The sequence below is a fragment of the Phyllostomus hastatus genome, unplaced genomic scaffold (genome assembly GCF_019186645.2).
Source record: "Phyllostomus hastatus isolate PE091 unplaced genomic scaffold, TTU_PhHast_1.1 phas_scaffold_114, whole genome shotgun sequence".
NCBI classification, from domain to species: domain Eukaryota; kingdom Metazoa; phylum Chordata; class Mammalia; order Chiroptera; family Phyllostomidae; genus Phyllostomus; species Phyllostomus hastatus.
Genome location: NW_025334006.1, coordinates 4,773,364 through 4,791,537, shown reverse-complemented (window position 1 = coordinate 4,791,537; position 18,174 = coordinate 4,773,364). Strand labels below are relative to the sequence as shown.

At 41.5% G+C, this 18,174-nt stretch overlaps 1 protein-coding gene and 2 pseudogenes across 1 annotated transcript in view; 1 reads left to right on the top strand and 2 right to left on the bottom strand.

Moving 5' to 3' along the window:
* The window catches only part of NUP205 (nucleoporin 205), a 71,272-nt gene that overhangs the window by 29,851 nt on the left and 23,247 nt on the right, over nucleotides 1–18,174 (top strand). Inside the window, exons 16-26 of the mRNA XM_045855710.1 lie at nucleotides 1,364–1,463; nucleotides 1,880–2,017; nucleotides 2,867–3,056; nucleotides 3,785–3,905; nucleotides 5,302–5,383; nucleotides 5,656–5,820; nucleotides 6,140–6,264; nucleotides 13,172–13,286; nucleotides 16,305–16,454; nucleotides 17,075–17,146; nucleotides 17,453–17,610. Of these exons, the coding sequence (XP_045711666.1) occupies nucleotides 1,364–1,463; nucleotides 1,880–2,017; nucleotides 2,867–3,056; nucleotides 3,785–3,905; nucleotides 5,302–5,383; nucleotides 5,656–5,820; nucleotides 6,140–6,264; nucleotides 13,172–13,286; nucleotides 16,305–16,454; nucleotides 17,075–17,146; nucleotides 17,453–17,610 (1,416 nt within the window). The remainder of the gene's footprint in view (nucleotides 1–1,363; nucleotides 1,464–1,879; nucleotides 2,018–2,866; nucleotides 3,057–3,784; nucleotides 3,906–5,301; nucleotides 5,384–5,655; nucleotides 5,821–6,139; nucleotides 6,265–13,171; nucleotides 13,287–16,304; nucleotides 16,455–17,074; nucleotides 17,147–17,452; nucleotides 17,611–18,174) is intronic.
* On the bottom strand, nucleotides 7,956–10,074 carry LOC123829678 (annotated as a pseudogene).
* Nucleotides 13,960–14,746, bottom strand: LOC123829793 (annotated as a pseudogene).

Below are 18,174 nucleotides of genomic sequence, written 5' to 3'. Positions count from 1 at the left end.
TCAGCCCTGGCTGGTGTGGCTCAGTGGCTGAACACTGACCTGCAAACTGAAAGCGTTGCCGGTTTGATCCCTGGTCAGGGCACGTGCCTGGGTTGCTGGCCAGATCCCTCGTTGGGGGCATGAGGGAGGCAACCAATCAATGTTTCTCACACACATGGATGTCTCTCCCTCTCTTTCTTCCTCCCTTCCTAAAAATAAATAAAATCTTTAAAAACAAAAAAATCACACAATAGTCCCAGTTCCCAAACTCAGCCTTAATAAAATTATGTGCAGTGAAAATAGTGATTTTAAAATAATAACTTAAAAAAATCTGCATACAATTACCAGACTCGGCCTTTTAAAAATTCTATGCCATGAATTTTTTTTTAAGATTTTATTTATTTATTTATTTTTAGAGAATGAAGGGAGGGAGATAGAGAGAGAGAAACATCAATGTGGTTCCTGGGGGCTGTGGCCTGCAACCCGGGCATGTGCCCTGACTGTGAATCGAACCTGCGACACTTTGGTTCGCAGCCCGCACTCAATCCACTGAGCTACACCAGCCAGGGCTATGCCATGAATTTTTAAAATCAAGTTTTAATTTTACCGTCTGTACGGTTGTAGATACTTGATTTTCTTTTGGCATAAATACTTTTTGTTACATAGTTTTTAAACTATGTTTCTTAACATTTGTTTCTTAACAAATGTTAAGATAAACATAACATAACATAAATGTTTCTTAACATAAATGTTTCTTAAACATTTTTAAGAAAGAGATGATAATGGGTTCTTTTGGGGCAAGCTTACCAGTGGTTATGTCTTTTTAATGTCTTTGGCTCAAGGCACAGGGTAGAACACTGGTCTGGAGTTCAAGTTCAGGGCTTGACCTCCTGCAGGTTTGCTGCCAAGCGCTATGGTCCTGGGGAAACCATTCATGCCATGAGCATCACTGACTCACCCGGGAACTAAGGGTGGGTGGAGGAGGTGTTTTCTCCGATCCTGTTCAGCTGAGATTCTGAGAGGCAATTGGAACTATTTAACACTTTGGAAAATTGTCCAAATCTGATGCTTAATTATAAATGGACTATGAATAGACACTTAAGTGCTTGAGATTTGCTAATGAAGCTCAGATATCTGCTGCAGAAACACTGCTTTAAGAGTAAGGCTTTTCCAAGTGTTCTACCTTGAAAAATTTGCCAGTTCATTAACATTTAGCAACATAAAGCAAAATGAATTGGTATTTGTGTGTTGCCTAGAATAAATTAATAAAGCAGATGGACTTCACTCGTTTCTGGAGAAAAGTGGGGTGGGGGGAGGAAGAGCCTCGCCTGGCTCTCCCCTTGGACTGTGTTGCTGTTACTGAAATACTCGTGTCTTTCTGTAGTGGGAAGTGGCTGAAGTTGTTTTGGAGGTGTTTTATAAATTGCTCAGAGATTACGAGCCTCAGCTTGAAGATTTTGTAGACCAGTTTGTGGAGCTGCAAGGTAATTAATTCGGTCACTTTCAAACAAGGTGTCAGGTACTTACGGAACTTTATAATTTATAAATTATGTATTATATGTAATATATAATTTCTGTCTATAAATTAAACTAGGATTTAATCTTTTTGTTCTTAGCGAGACAAAATAAAGTAAAATTTACTTACGGGAAGACAAAGAAGGTTGCCTTACAGATTCTTTAGTATCTGTAAGGACTGTGTCATAGGAGACTGGTCACTGTATGCAGATCAGCCTTTTGGGGGATTACCACCGTATAGTCTGTGTATTGTCTCTAAATTAAAACTTTGCCTATATCTGTCTAGATGCCATTTAATTTATAAGTCTCATACATTTCTTCTGAGTCAAAGGTATAAGAAAAATACGAATTCACTGTCTTTTGGACTATGTTATGTTTTATTTAGGAGAAGAAATCATGGCCTATAAGCCACCAGGCTTTAGCCTGATGTACCACCTTCTGAACGAGTCACCGATGCTGGAGCTTGCTCTGAGTCTGCTGGAAGAAGGCGTGAAGCAGCTTGACACCTATGCCCCTTTCCCTGGTGTGTGCCTGCGTGTCTTTGTGTCTCGGGAACAGCTTTGATAGTTTCGTCTTTTGTTATCTGCGGGTGTGAAATAATCAGATTATCTCTGAAGTTCTTTTTCACTTGTAAGATTCTCTCTCTGCATCTATAGTAGGGTTTTCAGGGAGTTGTACAATGAAAAGTATGTATTAGTGCCTTTAATCTGTGTGGAGGCCCTGTGGTAGATATTATCATGTCCAGTTAACAAATAAGGAAATGAATGCACAAAGAGGTTTCACATCTTTCCCCAGGAAGTGTCAGGGCTGTGATTCGAACCTCAGCAGTTTGGCTTCAGAGCCCACAAATTTTAAATTTGAATGATGGGATTATAAATGATCCTTGTTGATATTTTTAGCTTTTTTATTTTCTAAATTTTCCACAATAATCGTGGATTACTCCAACAGTTTTCCAGCCTTGGCACCATTGATATTTTGGGCTGAATAATTTTTGTTGTGCGGGCTGTCCTGTGCATTGCAGTCCTTTACTCACTAGACGCTGTAGCGCTTGGCCAGTTGTGACAGCCAAATGGGTTTCTAGACATTGCCAGTGTCTTCTGGGGCCAGACTACTCTCCCCCGCCCCATCTGAGAACCACTGCTCTAAATAATTAGGGAAAATTACAGGAAAAATGACTGGAAGCCGTTGCATAAAAGTCATCTGAGTCTCAAAAATCACCATGACTTGCAAGGGTGAGCAGTTTCGTGAGGTTGCGGCGAAAACTTTGAGAACTTGAGGGCTTTTTGAATCTAGAACTTGTCTTTTATCTTGTTTTCCTAAGACTTGACTGTGCGTTTCTAAGATTCACGTGATTTCAATTTTTGGTTGCTAGGGAAGAAACACCTGGAGAAAGCAGTGCAGCACTGCCTTGCACTTCTCAATCTTACCCTGCAGAAGGAAAACCTCTTCATGGATCTTCTGAGGGAGAGTCAGCTGGCTCTGATAGTCTCTCCTCTAGAACAGCTTTTGCAGGGAATCAATCCCAGAACCAAGAAGGCCGATAATGTGGTGAATATCGCCAGGTAAGTCACAGGTGCACGTGGAGAGGACGGCATGAGTCAGCTGGGCGTTCCAGCTTTGATTTCCAAGACTGGTCAGATGCCTAATGCATCACCTTTTTTTTTTTTTTGGCCTCATTTTGTTCTTGCTTTCTCTGGCTCCTATGATTTTAATTCCTTTACAGTTTCTCCCTCTTCTCCCTAATTATTTTATATCCTAAGCATGTCCAGGTATAAAACGGTACAATCTTAGTGTCGTGCGGCTCCAGTGGGGAAACTAGGGGTGTGCAGGACAGGGCCTGGAGCAGACTGTTCACTGGATGAGTTCTAGCTTCCGGTGGCCGCTGGCAGGGTCTGGTGTCGCAGGGCCTGTAGACGCCTCCCCCTGACCTCTGCTGTCAGCTTTCCATGGCTTTCTCCCTGGGCGGCAGGGCCCAAATGTCCCCTTTCTCTGAGGACACCAGTCATTGGAGCAGGGCTCTCCCTAGTGACTTCACCTTAACTCGGTTGACTGCCTCGCCACAGACCTTGTTTCCAAGGTCCCTGTGGGTTCACACATCGACACAGGAATTTCAGAGGTACTCGATTCAACCCATAAGGGGCTGCACGTAGTTAGAAGGGGAAAGCGTTGTCTGACTTACCCAAAAGTGCAGTGTGGGTAGGAGAAGCCCCGCTTCTCAGTGTTCTTTATCGAGAACAGTGAGAAGCCACGTTTCATCACAGTATTCCTCACATGTTTTCCTGTTTTAAAGGTACCTGTATCACGGCAATACTAATCCAGAATTGGCTTTTGAAAGTGCCAAGATCCTCTGCTGTATCTCTTGCAACACCAATATTCAGATAAAATTGGTTGGAGATTTCACTCATGACCAGGTAACTGATTTTGTGGTTGTTAATTTTTGGTGCATTCTGAGTCCGTATGGAAGTCACAATGTCTATGGAAGAATCTTATTTTTGGAATAATTCTTCAAGAGTAAATATATTTATGTATGTTGGGTGAAAACCTAGTCGTGTAAGGGGTTGTGATTTATATTTGAAGAAAATAACAAATACCACAGTGATACAACATATACTGTAGTAGTGATGATACTATCTGTACTATTGTATGTGACTGTAATGTCCAATGAGACAGTTGCTACTCCAGGCGCGTTGAAGTGATTAGGTTGTGAGCATAACTTCCGTTGGTTTTCTGCATCTGTTGTCTCCTCCTCTGTTCTCGGTGAGCCTCTGCAGTGCTGAATGTAGCTCATTGTTGTGAATTTTCTACTTCTGTGGCTTTCTGACAACTCACGTTTGTGTCACTTCATTTGGTATTACACTATAGAGAGTTTTTAGATATTTCTGTGTTAATGTAATTTATCATCTCTTTGCTGAATAGCTGCAATTGGGAACTTGCTATTTTTTTCTCTTCATGTACATTTCTGCCATTGTATCTTTATGTTGGATCACTGTGTTAGCTAGTATTCTGAAACGGGGGCATTTTGGGTGGGACAGGTCTTTTTTGTGTTACAGCTATCCATCACATTGCTGGACTCGTAGCATCCCTGGTACCCTGCCACCATGTGTCAGTAGTAACTTACAGCTGTGACAACTCAGAATGCCCTCACTCATTCTAAGTGCCTTCTGGAGCGGTAGTACCCTCCAGGCTGAGAACCACTATTTGTAGTAAAATACAGATAGCTAATCGGGTTTTTGGGTGAAGTTCACGAACACTGAGTGATAATCGGGATGGTGAAGATGAAGCTTTTCAGTTCACTGGCATTCATTTGAGTGTGAATTATTACCGATTTTAACACCCTGCTAAGTTCATAAGGAGATTGAGCAGTATCTCATCTCTCAGCCCGGAAATATAAAACTAGTGATAAGTAGTACATTTCTAAGGATGAGAATTTTAGATAGAAGATGAGAATTTTATATTTTAGTTAAGATTCCATAGTATTTAGTATATAATGAAGAGTCATAAAATAGCAATTTAATGATACTTTAAAAAACAAACTTAGTTTCATTCTTTGGGAAAGACAAATAGGGAAGCAAGTTTTGAAACCAATAAACAAAAATTTTATTTCTTTAATTATTTTTGTAGAGAGCTAACATGGCAATTTGAGGAACTGCGTGTTCTATTAAAATATAACTGAAACCTAAATGTTTTACTTGGTGTAGATTTGCCTTTCTTTCTTTGTAGGCAAATGTTTATATGTCATATTTACTATAGCTCCTCTAATATTTACAGACTTTTTATAATTTATTTTTTATCTTTGTATGATTTTAGAGTATAAGTCAGAAGCTGATGGCTGGATTTGTGGAGTGTTTGGATAGTGAAGATACAGAAGAATTTATACGTCTAGAAGAGGGTAAGTCTTAGGTTAACATGTATTTTTTTGACTTTACATAAATACTTAATATTCAGGAAACTGTTGCCTGTCTAGTGGTGACTGGTGTACGAGAACTTAGAGAATTTGCTAGCCTGAATGTGTAAGGCTTTGGGAAACCTCTTAATAAATCTGAACTCATTGTGATAGCTGACCAGGTAAACTGAAACCAACAGAAATATAGAGGTTTGGAATAAGTTTTGTATTTTTAAATTTGACTTATGTTGTTCTTGTTTTGTGGTTTTCACATTAAGGCTCAGAACTTGAAAAGAAGCTAGCTGGAATCCGTCACGAAACAAGAATCCACATCCTGAACCTTCTCATCACCTCTCTGGAGCGCAACCCACCCAGCCTCGCTCTCTACCTGCTGGGCTTCGAACTGAAGAAGCCCGTCAGCACCACAAACCTGCAAGACCCAGGTATCGCCGTGAGACACATACACATTTCTTTCTTTCCATACTTCTGTAGCTGAACGGTCGCTTATTGGATGCTGGGCTCCTGGGGTAATTCACTGAAAGAAGTAAATAACGTAGTGCGATGGTCAGTCTTTGGGACTGACAGTCTGGATGGACAAATGAGCCTGAGACAATTAGTATTTATCAACTTTTTGTATCAATATTTGTAAGGCTGAGTACAGCAGAGCAGATGCTGAAGGAATTTAACTTCTGTAAAGGTATTTTCAGATTTTCAGTGCAGGCACTTCAAAAGAAAGTTGAACTTCCCTCTGGTCTCACGTAGGAGTGTTAGGTTGCCCTCGGACGTGCCTTCACGCCATCCTGAACATCCTGGAGAAGGGGACCGAAGGGAGGACGGGCCCGGTGGCCGTGAGAGAGTCTCCTCAACTCGCTGAGCTGTGTTACCAGGTATGCAGCAGGCCGCACGCGGCAGCATTCAATGGAAGAAACTGAACTGGAGGCTTGGATGCCGCACGGAAGTGAGAGTGTAACAGTGGGACCCGTCTTTCATTGATGGGTAGAAGTCATAACACACAAACTCCACGATCCTAGAGATCTGTAGATCCTCTCTGTTGATCACTTGAAAAATGAGGGAAACTGGCTTTTTGAGATGGATTTTGACCAGGTGGTGTAGAAACTGTCCCAGGATGCTGTGTTGCAAGTTGCTTCTTTGTGGGGAAGAGGGCGGTGGGTTTGGGTCGGCAGACTTCTGCCCCTTCTCTGCCCCTTGCTGGCTGAGGCACCTTGGGCATGCCGTGAAGCTTCTCTGCGCTCTGAAACGGGTGTTGTTGGACTTAATACGAATGTAAGAATGTGAGTGAAAGAACCATGTTCTTTCTCTTTAAGAACCGTGTAAATTATGCAGCCCTATAGCTATATGTAAGGTGGTAGAAAATCAAATTAGTGTAAAGTTTAAACTATAATGAGAGCTTTTGTTTTACTTGTGTTTTATACTTGTGTTGATTTTTTATTTTATCCATTTCACAAATATTTTAAGAACTAGGCTTTGTAAGATGCAACTAGTTTCTCAATTTACATGGCACCCTGATTCACATTTTCGTGGTAAGAAATACATCATTAATTTCTGCCGACAGGTATTTTTGTTATTTTGCTGCTTTTCTTTTTGTCAGAAAGCAGAAAAATAACAAAAATACCTGTAAGTAGAAGTTAATGATGTCGGAATGCAGGTCCCAGTTTGCCAGACCCTCTGATTTTTTCTTCTGTCCTCTGGCTGTCCAAATAGTCTTTACTGTAAGTACTTTAGCTAGGTGTTAACTTTGTTTGATTCAAAATGAACTCTTCCTTAATGGGGGGACAAACTTGATGTAAATTTATTTTGCACACTGTTGTAGAATTTGACACACGTGGGGAAGCTTAATCATCTAAGCTAATAAGGGGCTTAGGCAGGTGAAGTAAGAGACCGAAGGTGGATTTAAGACATAAAGGTGGGAAGAGGGAGGGAGAGGAGAATTTGATAAACTGGAGAATACTTGGCCTGCTCTCAGCCCGCTAATTTTTATGATGTTGGAACGCAGGTCCTGGTTTGCCAGACCCTCTGATTTTAAAACACTGTACTGGCCAAAACATGTCTATACCAGCAGCCTGTAATTTCGCTACTAAAAACATGGTCCAACATCAGCATCACCAGCTGGGGGCTTGTTAATGCAGAAGCCCAGGCCCCACTCCAGACCTGCTGAGTCAGAATCTGCATGTTAACAAGCACCATTCCATTGTTAACGAAAGATGCTTTCTTTGCCTGTAGGTTTATGCTTCAGAGAAAAATTCAAACCTCTAAAAAGAGCTTGTTTGTTTAAATAAATCTGATTGTAGCAAAGTGAAATAACTTGGGCCTTATTGATGACCTTCATCATCCAACAGTACAAGAAGTGAGAAGTCGAGACTGAGCCTTACGTCTTTTCTCCCTCCCTCTCTCTCTCTCTCTCTCTCTCTCTCTCTTTTACTTTGTAATATTTTTATTAACAGTAAACTCATATCAGTATTCCTGAACTGTAAACAATAGGGAATTGAAGTGTCAAGGAAGGCAATTAGGGACCATATATAATATAATAGACAACATCTCTTAACATTTTTTATTGCCTTTATATCATCAAGGTGTCATATTTAAGCAAAGCTGAATTCCTTATTAAGCAAACATTTTTGTATGTGCTCCCGTCTGTATCTTTTTGGGCCTTTGTCTTGTGTTTGAGGTTCAGCAGTTCTGCCTGGATAGCTCTCTTCTGGTGCTGTCTGCTGGGCTTTCCTAAGATCAGCCAGCGCTTGCTGCATTCGTTCAGCCCCTGCCGTCCTTGCTCCGTGGTACGGTGCTTCGGTATTTGGTGGGTCTGTTTCAAGAGCCTCCAGATAACTAACTGTTAGTCAGTAACAGTTTGACATCTTCAGTTTACAAGCACCAATATTTAGCGTGCAACCTAAAGATACAGGTTGCTTCTCAGAGCCATCTGCTTTCTCAGTAACATCCTTCGAACCTTCCACACACTTAAAACTTCTGTGTGTTTTTTAATGGCCATCTCCCAGTTCTGGGATTGAAGAGTATTTCCAATGTTTTTTTTTTTTAAAGTCTTTTGTTATTAGTAACATTTTATCCACATCTTTTAAATCCATATCGCCATCCTGGGGGAAATCTGGACGACCGCCTTCAGAACCATCTTTTGGGAATATTCCTCAATCGTCCCCTTCAGTTCTCCACCTTCTGCGATGATGCACAATTTAGCAGGCTTTCCACTTTTCCCTTACACATTTTCCAGAAGCCTCGCCACACCCATTCCTTTAATTACTTGGTCGAATGCCTGGTTTCCCGTCTGAATGAGGAGTCGGAACTGCTGTGGTAAAGAACGGAGAGCTGTGGGTCCTGCAGCCTGTGCCTGCCGTACTCAATAAACCCTCCTGGTTGTGCTTGTGATAGGAATTCTCACCTCCAACCTATCACCGTAAATACTTCTCCACCTGCCCCATTCTGATTCGAGAGGTTTCTACCCAGAATCTTAAATTTCTTAATAATTCTATGGAACAGGCATCCTTTGCATGGAGAGATTTTCCAGTAGTTAGGCCAATGCCTTTTTCTCCTGTACACAATGCACACAAATTTTCTGCAGTTCTGGGTACAATATCGACCAACAGTTCTAAGACAATTTGACCAACTCGCTTGCCTCCCATGTGCACTTCAAAGAAGACTGGGGGTTGCTGGAGTTGGAGGGCTCAGCCCGGGGGGATGGGCATGACAGTTCGATTTGTAGATGTGTTTGGAATCGGGTTTGGAGACCTCCTGGCTGCCAGCAGCTGAAGCCTGAGAGAGGCTCTCGGTGAAGAGCAGGTGGTTGTGCTGCTGTTTAAGATGGAGACTTTTCCTCCCTTGTCTGGAAAGTAGGAGGGATGCTGGGCGCATGCTTGCAGAATGTCTGCGGTGCCGCGGGAGTGCATGTTTTGTGTCCTCCCTGTGACAGTTCTTGCCACGTCTTCGAGGATCTGTGCTTGTTTCTTCTTCACTGGGCATCTAGTACAAATGACTCATTTTTGTTTTGTTTTGAGAAGTTCAAATTAACCAGATTTTTGTTTGTCTACAAAGCATTAAATCAGTGTCAGGGTTGTTTGAGAGATAAGAATACAGCTGCAGAAGAACTGTTGAAGTTTCACTTTGTGACACCTTACATTTTACCTTGTGTGCACATATTGTTTGTTTGGTTAATCTCAGTAGACACACAGTTTTGGGGGCGGTTTCCCGCTCAGTGTATAAACTCTCTGTGCAACTTCAATGTAAATTATATTTTGGTTGTTTCTTGTTTTTTTTCCTCTGCTTTTGCATTCGGTTGTTAATTTATTTTATATATTTACAGTAAATGCTGAATTGAACGAATATTGAACCATTGCTCCTAGGAAAGACATAGGATCAGAGTCCTGCCAGCCTCTGCTCTCAACATTTTCATTAGTTAATGAATACATAACTTCGTTTTATGTGTGTTTCTGTTTATAGACACTATTTTATATGTTACTTAATATTTTTATTATTAATTAATTAACCTTTGCATATATAATTAATTAACTACCATTGAACTCATGGCCAGCGGCACTACAGCTCATGCGTGAAGGAAGCTTGCCCAACACCCGTGCTTTCTCCGTAAGGCACATCCCAGCCTTCTCGCCCTCGGAAACACCACCCAGCATCCCAGCACTAGGCTTAGGGACCGTGTCAGCCAGTAACATCACTAAGAACACGCACAAAACGGAGCACTGATGCACAGGGAGAAGGACACTTGTTCGCGGCGTGAGAACTGAAGCGGGACAGCAGAGCCCTGCCCGCTCAGTCTCGCCGGAGCGCGTCGAACTGGGCCACTCCAGTTTTGTACCGCTTGGTGCCTTTCCGTGAATGACTGCAAAACCATGCAAGTTTTGATTTTGGAGTTACAAGTACATTTTAGCACGTAGCTGAATTTGTAAGTACCGAGTCTGCCAATAGTGAGGATAGGCTGTGTGGGTCAGAGGATGCCAATAGCTTTATGAGTTGAGATTTTGATTCGGAAGTCACTGTAACAATTATAGTGGGTGTGAAATGGTGCTTGGTACATGAAAAGAGTTTAATAAACATTTATAAAATGAATTACTCATGAATGAAAATTTTGACTACCATTTTGCCAAATACTGGGATTTATTTTTCACATTTAAACATTTTGCTGATTTACATTGGAGGCCTGTCTTACTGCCTTTATATTTTAAAAATTATTGCAAAGGGTGAGCAGTTTTCTTTTTTTAATATATTTTATTGATTATGCTATTAGAGTTGTCCCATTTTCCCCCCTTCACTCCCCTCCACCCTGCACACCCTCTCCCACCCACATTCCCCCCCCTTAGTTCATGTCCATGGGTCATAAGTTCTTTAGCTTCTACATTTCCCATACTGTTCTTGCCTCCCCCTGTCTATTTTCTACCTATTGTCTATGCTATTTATTCTCTGTACATTTTCCCCCTCTCTCCTCCTCTCACTCCTCTGTTGCCAGCCCTCCATGTGATCTCCATTTCTGTGGTTTTGTTCCTGTTCTAGTTGTTTGCTTAATTTCTTTTGGTTTTGTTTTAGATGTGGTTGTTAATAATTGTGAGTTTGCTGTCATTTTACTATACATGTTTTTTATCTTCTTTTTCTTAGATAAATCCCTTTAACATTTCATATAATAAGGGTTTGGTGATGATGAACTTTAACTTGACCTTATCTGAGAAGCACTTTATCTGCCCTTCCATTCTAAATGATAGCTTTGCTGGATAGAGCAATCTTGGATGTAGGTCCTTGGCTTTCATGACTTCAAATACTTTTTTCCAGCCCCTTCTTGTCTGTAAGGTCTGTTTTGAAAAATCAGCTGACAGTCTGATGGGAACTCCTTTGTAGGTTACTGTCTCCTTATCTCTTGCTGCTTCTAGGATTGTCTCCTTCATTTTTACGTTGGCTAATGTAATGATGATGTGCCTTGGTGTGTTCCTCCTTGGTTCCAACTTCTTTGGGACTCTCTGAGCTTCCTGCACTTCCTGGAAGTCTGTTTCCTTTGCCAGATTGGGGAAGCTCTCCTTTATTATTTATTCAGATGACTTTTCCACTTGTTGCTCTTCCTCTTCCCCTTCTGGTACCCCTATAATTCGGATGTTGGAATGTTTAAAGATGTCCTGGAGGTTCCTAAGTCTCTCCTCATTTTTTTGAATTCTTCTTTCTTCATTCTTTCTGTTTAGTTTTTTCTTTCTTCCTTCTAGTCCACTCCATTGATTTGAGTCCCAGTTTTCTTCCCATCACTATTGGTTCCCTGTGCATTTTCCTTCATTTCACTTAGCATAGCCTTCTTTTTTTTTTTTTTTCATCTAATTTGTGACCAAATTCAAGCAATTCTGTGAGCATCCTGATCACTAGTGCTTTGAACTGTGCATCTGGTAGGTTGGCTATCTCTTGGTTGTTTAATTGTATTTGCTGTGGAGCTTTGATCTGTTTTTCCATTTGGGCCATTTTATTTGTCCCGACCCCAACTGTTAGGTATGAGGGGTGGAGCCTCAGGTGTTCACCAGGGTGGGGCAACCTAGTCACTGTGTTGTGGTGCTGTATGTGGGGGCGGGGTCCGAAAGGGAACAGTGGCACTTGCTCTGCTCTCTGCCAGATTTCAGTCACTTCTCCCACTTCCCCCAAGCAAACTGGGCCTTTCTGGTGCTGATTCCTCTGTGGGTAGGCATTTGTACATTCCAGGACCCTGTGGGTCTCTCCAATGCACTGTCCTGTGAGTCTGGGTGTCTCCCTGCACCTCAGCCCCCACAGGTATTTTCAATCAGTGCCCCTAGGCTCTATTTCCCAGTGCTGGGACCCTGGATTGCAGCTAGTGCCTTGCTTCACAATTGCTGCCTTGCTGGGTCTGCTGGTTGCCACCTGCATGACCAGGGTCCGCCCGCTGTGGTCTTGTGCACCTAGGATACGTTATGAGCCCAGTCCCACTGCTCTTTGTGCCGCAACCCCTCTCTGCCTGGCTGCCTGACTCTGCCCTTCCTACTGGTCTGGATGAACATGTCTATTTTAACTCCTTGGTTGTCGGACTTCCATATAGTTCAATTTTCTGTCAGTTCTGGTTGTTATTCTGTTTCTAAATTGTTGTTGTCCCTATCTTGGTTGTGTGAGGAGGCACAGTGTGTCTACCTGCGTCTCCATCTTAGCCAGAAGTCTTTGGATGAACATTTTTTTTTTATTACTGGCTATTTTTATTTTTTCTCATGTAAAATGTGTTTTGTCATTTCATCTATTTTTATCTCTTGATGATATTCATATATCTAATGGGATATTTATATTATAGCTGTTCACATTTTCTTATATTTGATATAAAAGCATTTATTTCTACTTCTATTATTTTTGTTAAATTTTTATTTAGAGTTTATATTTGTAACTTAGTTGAATCTGTAGAGTTTTGTAATTCTTCAGTTCCTTCAATTCTAGTAAATCTATCTTCCTGAGGTTGGGATTAAAGAAACTATGGTTTGCAGAAGTTACTTCTAAGTAATTTGGTACTAATAGTTAAAATATTAAAACTTGTTAATTAACTGTATGTGTATATGTTAATAAATATATTTAGGGTGATTTCACAGTTAGTCCTAGAGTAATGTCTTCATCACTCTTATATTTTGACATATCTTCTTGACTTAAGGTGCTAAGGACTGTTTATAATGCCCAGCTTCTAGGTTTTATGCTTGTGTTGTTGATGGGTTTAGTTTCTGCTTAGCAGCTTTAGCTGTCTTAAGATGTGTAAGAACAACATTGACTTGGGGGCTCTCTCGTTTGAACTTGAAGGTGATCTATCAGTTATGCGCCTGCTCCGACACGTCCGGCCCTACTCTGCGGTACTTGAGAACCAGCCAGGACTTCCTATTTTCTCAGTTGCAACATTTACCTTTTTCTAACAAAGGTAGGACATTATTTTTCCTTAAAACAAATTAGTTAAGTCCATGTTGAGTGGGTTTACACACGTAACATTTGTGGGTTGTGGTTATGGTTGTGGAATTCTGTTCTCTTTTTGTTACTAGCTTGCCACTTTGGGTTGCTTTTGTGATTTGTGCTAGAGAAGACCGATGTTTTAGCTGCCAGCACAAGATGATTTTGAAACAGTCTGTCAGAGATGGAATCTGATCGCTTTCTTAGCAAAATTTTTAAATTGTGTTGAAGGATAAGAAAATTCTGGAAATTCAGATTTTTTTTTTGAGTAAAATAATTTTATAAAAATCTCTGTTTTATGTTACTTTTTGTATATATTTTAAAACTATATTAGGTCTTGAAGTGAAAAATAGAAAACTAATTATGGTGGAAACTACTTATAACTTAGTTTATTGACCTGACCAACACAATGATCCCAGGCTACCCATGCTTTGTAGGGTTCTACATTACATAATTTTCATTTTGATCAGCTTTTAACAGTTTTTTTGAATTCATGTTATATCCAGACAGTGGGGATCTGTTGAGTTTTTTAAAATCTATTTCACATCATCTTTATGTTTTAGGAAATCCAGGCTCAATGATTTCACAAGAATTTTTTTTTAAATCACAAATAGGCCTTTTTATTTGTCACCATTAAGTGTCTGAATTTAAACAGACTCGTGGACTGGGGGCTCGTCTCCATCAGCTCGTTTGACTTCAGGGCCTGCCTCACCCCCAGGAGCTTTTCCAGAACTGCTGCCCCCACCACGAAGCTCCAGGAGTTTTCCCAGTTCCAACGTGGGCTTCGTCAGCATTTTGACTCTTCCAACGAGGAGCTAATGAGGCAGATAAATAGATTGGCGAGCCTTTTCTGTGTCTTTCCCAGTGTGATCTGGGATCAGCTTATTGACCACTTCTTTCAGGTCATTTGTCGGCACCTCCCGGGTCATGATTCCATCATCTTCCAGATTTGGCGGACCTGCTGATGCTGAGCACAAGAGGTCTTCTGAATCTGATTGTTGCGTTTTTTAGTAAAACCAGCACAGAATAAATGAAGGAAATACCCATCGGTAGTCTTGACATCAACATGAGCATCAATTATGGTCTGCCATTTTTTGACCACGGAGCACATTTCATCACAGATAAGATCCATGCCATGGAAATTCAGGCAGTTTTTGCCCTGAACATCCTCAGTAATTAGTTGAATTTTCTAAGTGCAGCTTCATCATTCTGCAGATCAGCTAGGCTCACTTCAAATACACGGCCCTTCAGCCCATCCGATGCGACTCTGGTTCCTTGATATCTCGTGACTAGTGTTTTTCCACTATTCCTGATGTTGAACATAGCTGGTGCTCTCACATCAGACCAATCTTTCTTAGAAAATGGATCAACCACTTTCTTCTTTGCTCCCTTTTTGCCACCTTTCGTCAGGCGCTTGTTCTTGCCCACTGCCATGGTGTTGCTCCGAGAGCCAAAAGGTCACAACAAATTTTTATAACTAGTGATTATCAGTAGATTAATGTGTGAGAAACCCTTGGGAGTTATCCATTGGCAAAAAATTTTTCACTTCATTTTCATAAGTGTATCATATTTTTAGTCCTAAGATTTTGTTTATATAAGAAATTTTTTTGCCCTGGTTGGTGTAGCTCAGTGGATTGAGCATGGGCCTCTGAACCAAAGGGTTGCCGGTTCAGTTCCCAGTCAGGGCACGTGCCTGGGTTGTGGGCCAGGTCCTCAGTGTAGGGCGCACAAGAGGCAACCATTCATTAATGTTTCTCTCCCTCTTTCTCGCTCCCCTTCTCTAAAAATAAATAAATTTTTAAAAATCTTTTAAAAATTAAAAAGAAAGTTTTTAAAAACCCTCTTTTATGCCTAATTGGAAAAACAGGCTTGCCTATTATAGTATATTATGGTATCAATTTTTAAAAAATTGGTCCAGCTTTGCCCACTATTATTATTATAAGTAGTAGCAGTAGTAGCAGCAGTAGTAGTATTTGGTGTGTTTTGTTTATACTGTCACAAGGTAGGACTTCAAAGATGGGCATATTAAAATAATATTGGGTTCAAAAACTTATGTAAGTGATTCCCAACCCTAATTATGTGGGTTTTTGTTGTTGTTGTTTTGACACTCGCAGAGAGGGACGGGGCTCAGTCCTGCTTGGCAGCTGCTTTTCTCATGGCCACCAGGACGGGCTCAGCTCCCCTCTCTTCCTCCTGGTGTGGATGTGTGTCCACCTCCCCGCCCCCCGCCCCCCACACTTTTCTTGATGAACTCGAGGGCCCGCCTGTCCTTGGAGACCCCGAGCTGCTCCACGGCACTCTGCTCATGCGGGGCTCAACCGTACGCCTCTCGGCCGTGTCCCACACGAACTTGGTGTGTGTGGTGAGGTGCCCCTGGCAGCTGCGCCCCGGCTTGCTCCCGCTCTTGGTCACCTGCGGCCCTTGCGGAGGCCGGGGCCGTGGGTGAGCGCAGCGCCCGGCTGCCCCTCCCCAGGGGCTGCTGCAGGGGAAGGCCCGCCCCTGGTGAGATGTTCCACCAGATGTCCTGGGCTGTCTTGAGGGATGTCAGAAAGTTACACAATTTAAGTTAATTGTAAGTTTTTAAAGTGTGTGTGTTTTATGAAATAAAAATGAAGCTATGATTGTTTTTAATTTTAAAATATTTTTATATATTTGAGAATTTGTTTAAGTATTACCTTCTGTATTAATGTCAGAATGTGAGGGACTCAGAATTCTGTAGCTCTGTGTGACACTATGCTGCTAATGGAAACTTGATCTTGTTCTTCATTTGCTTTTGCTAATTTTTTATAGAATACACTACCTTATTTTTTCCTCCATTGGCATGTTTTTTTCTTTTTTCATTTCACTGAGTAACGTAAATTTTCATGTTGCCAAGTTTCATAAATTATTGACTAAGTTTTGTGACAAAATATTTGATGAGTTATGGAATTTAGGCCTATTCTGATCTCGTGTTGTTTTTCTGGGAAACTAAACTTACGGATTTGACTTCCAGAATACGAAATATCTATTTTGAACCAAATGTCGTGGCTGATGAAGACTGCCTCAATAGAGCTAAGGGTGACTTCTCTGAATCGCCAGCGGTCGCACACCCAGAGGCTCCTGCACCTCCTGCTGGACGACATGCCCGTGAAGCCGTACTCAGGTGAGCAGGCGCCTGCGGGCATTGCGGCCCCCTGCCTGGCCTGGGTGGGTGCAGGCACAGGTCTGGCTCCTGCGCCAAGCTTGTGAGTGTGGGCCAAACAAGTTCTTTCTGCCTTTAGGATTTTTTCCTTAAAGCACGAAATTGCAGAGTTATCCCATAATTGTCATTTAATTTTGTTTGAAGCATCCACATTTTGCTCTAGTCAGTTACACAGATTTCAGCTTAACCCACAACCTTCAGGCCAGCTAATATATACACAGATTTCAGAAGAGTTTGTCTCAAAGAGCCAGCGTGACCTAAGATATTTCACTGTGTATTATATATGCAAATTAAGCACAAGCCCTTCTAATCATCTCTGGGACATGATTGGGTCCTGCCTCTTTTGGAGTTCTGATTATCCTCTTTACAATTGTCAAGTGGTTCCCACAGGGACAGAAAGAATTAGAGGAATGTGGTTGGTAAGACCTCATCATCTTTGCATTTTAATTACCTGTTTGCAGAGGGCTCTTTGACCTAGAAACAGTGACCTAGAAAGAGAACACTTTATGTTTGTTAGTTTCAAATAAATTTTACAAGTATGTTATTCTTTTTCTGATCTGTGATTACGGATGCTCCAACAGATGGCGAAGGAGGAGTAGAAGATGAAAACCGGTCTGTCTCTGGGTTCCTTCACTTTGACACTGCTACCAAAGGTAAAGCCCTCGGAATGCACGATTAATAGGATTTCAAGAGATAACTATCATGCCCGCATCTTCAATTTCGTAACTGGTATAGAAAAGCCACATAAAAGATTATTTGTCATCCAAAAAACAATGTTGTAACTAGGATGATAGGAAAAAAATATTTTTGCAAATGGATATATTAGATATAAAATTTATTTTATTTTCTAGACTAATGCCCTCTTTGAACATAGTACTCACTATCTTTGATTGGCACACAGTGGCTTGCTCTTCTCAATGTCCTGAGTATAAAATTGAACTACCTTTTATTATTTCCAGTACGTCGGAAAATTTTAAGTATTCTCGACTCGATTGACTTCAGTCAGGAGATCCCCGAGCCTTTGCAGTTGGACTTCTTTGATCGGGTCCAGATTGAACAAGTTATAGCGAACTGTGAGCATAAGAACCTGCGGGGACAGACGGTCTGCAACGTCAAGGTGAGGAAGGGGTTCCGGTGTGGCAGTACCCAATAGTTCATCCTGCTTCATCAGACAGAAATATAACATGCTGATTATATTCTCGGGGGCGGGCTGGGGGGTGGGCTGGGATGGGAGTAAAAGACAGAAAACTGTACTTGAACGACAATTTAAATTAAATTAAATTAAATATATATACAATATACTGATTATATTCTGATAGAGGTACTGGTTGATAGAGGTCGTGATGGTTTCTCGGTAGAGGTACTGGTTTATTGGACTGTGGTTTCCAGTTTTCCAACAGCTGGGAAATCAGACTGAGTAGACCACCCTAACTTTGCCTGTTTAAAAGGTTCCTCATCCCCTTTCTCTGAGTAGTCATGCCGCCCAGCTGTGACTGGGGAGTGGTTTTAACCGTTTGCCGTTCTGCCCGGTAAGTGGTAATAGCCTTGCTAGCAGGGAGAAGATAACCAGGGCATTTGCACTGACTTACCTGCCACAGAGGCTCCTGGGCACCCCCCTTGCACTGAGGGGCACCTGATGTTTTTTACTAGGAACAGGACAGTGCCACGGTTAGATTTTATA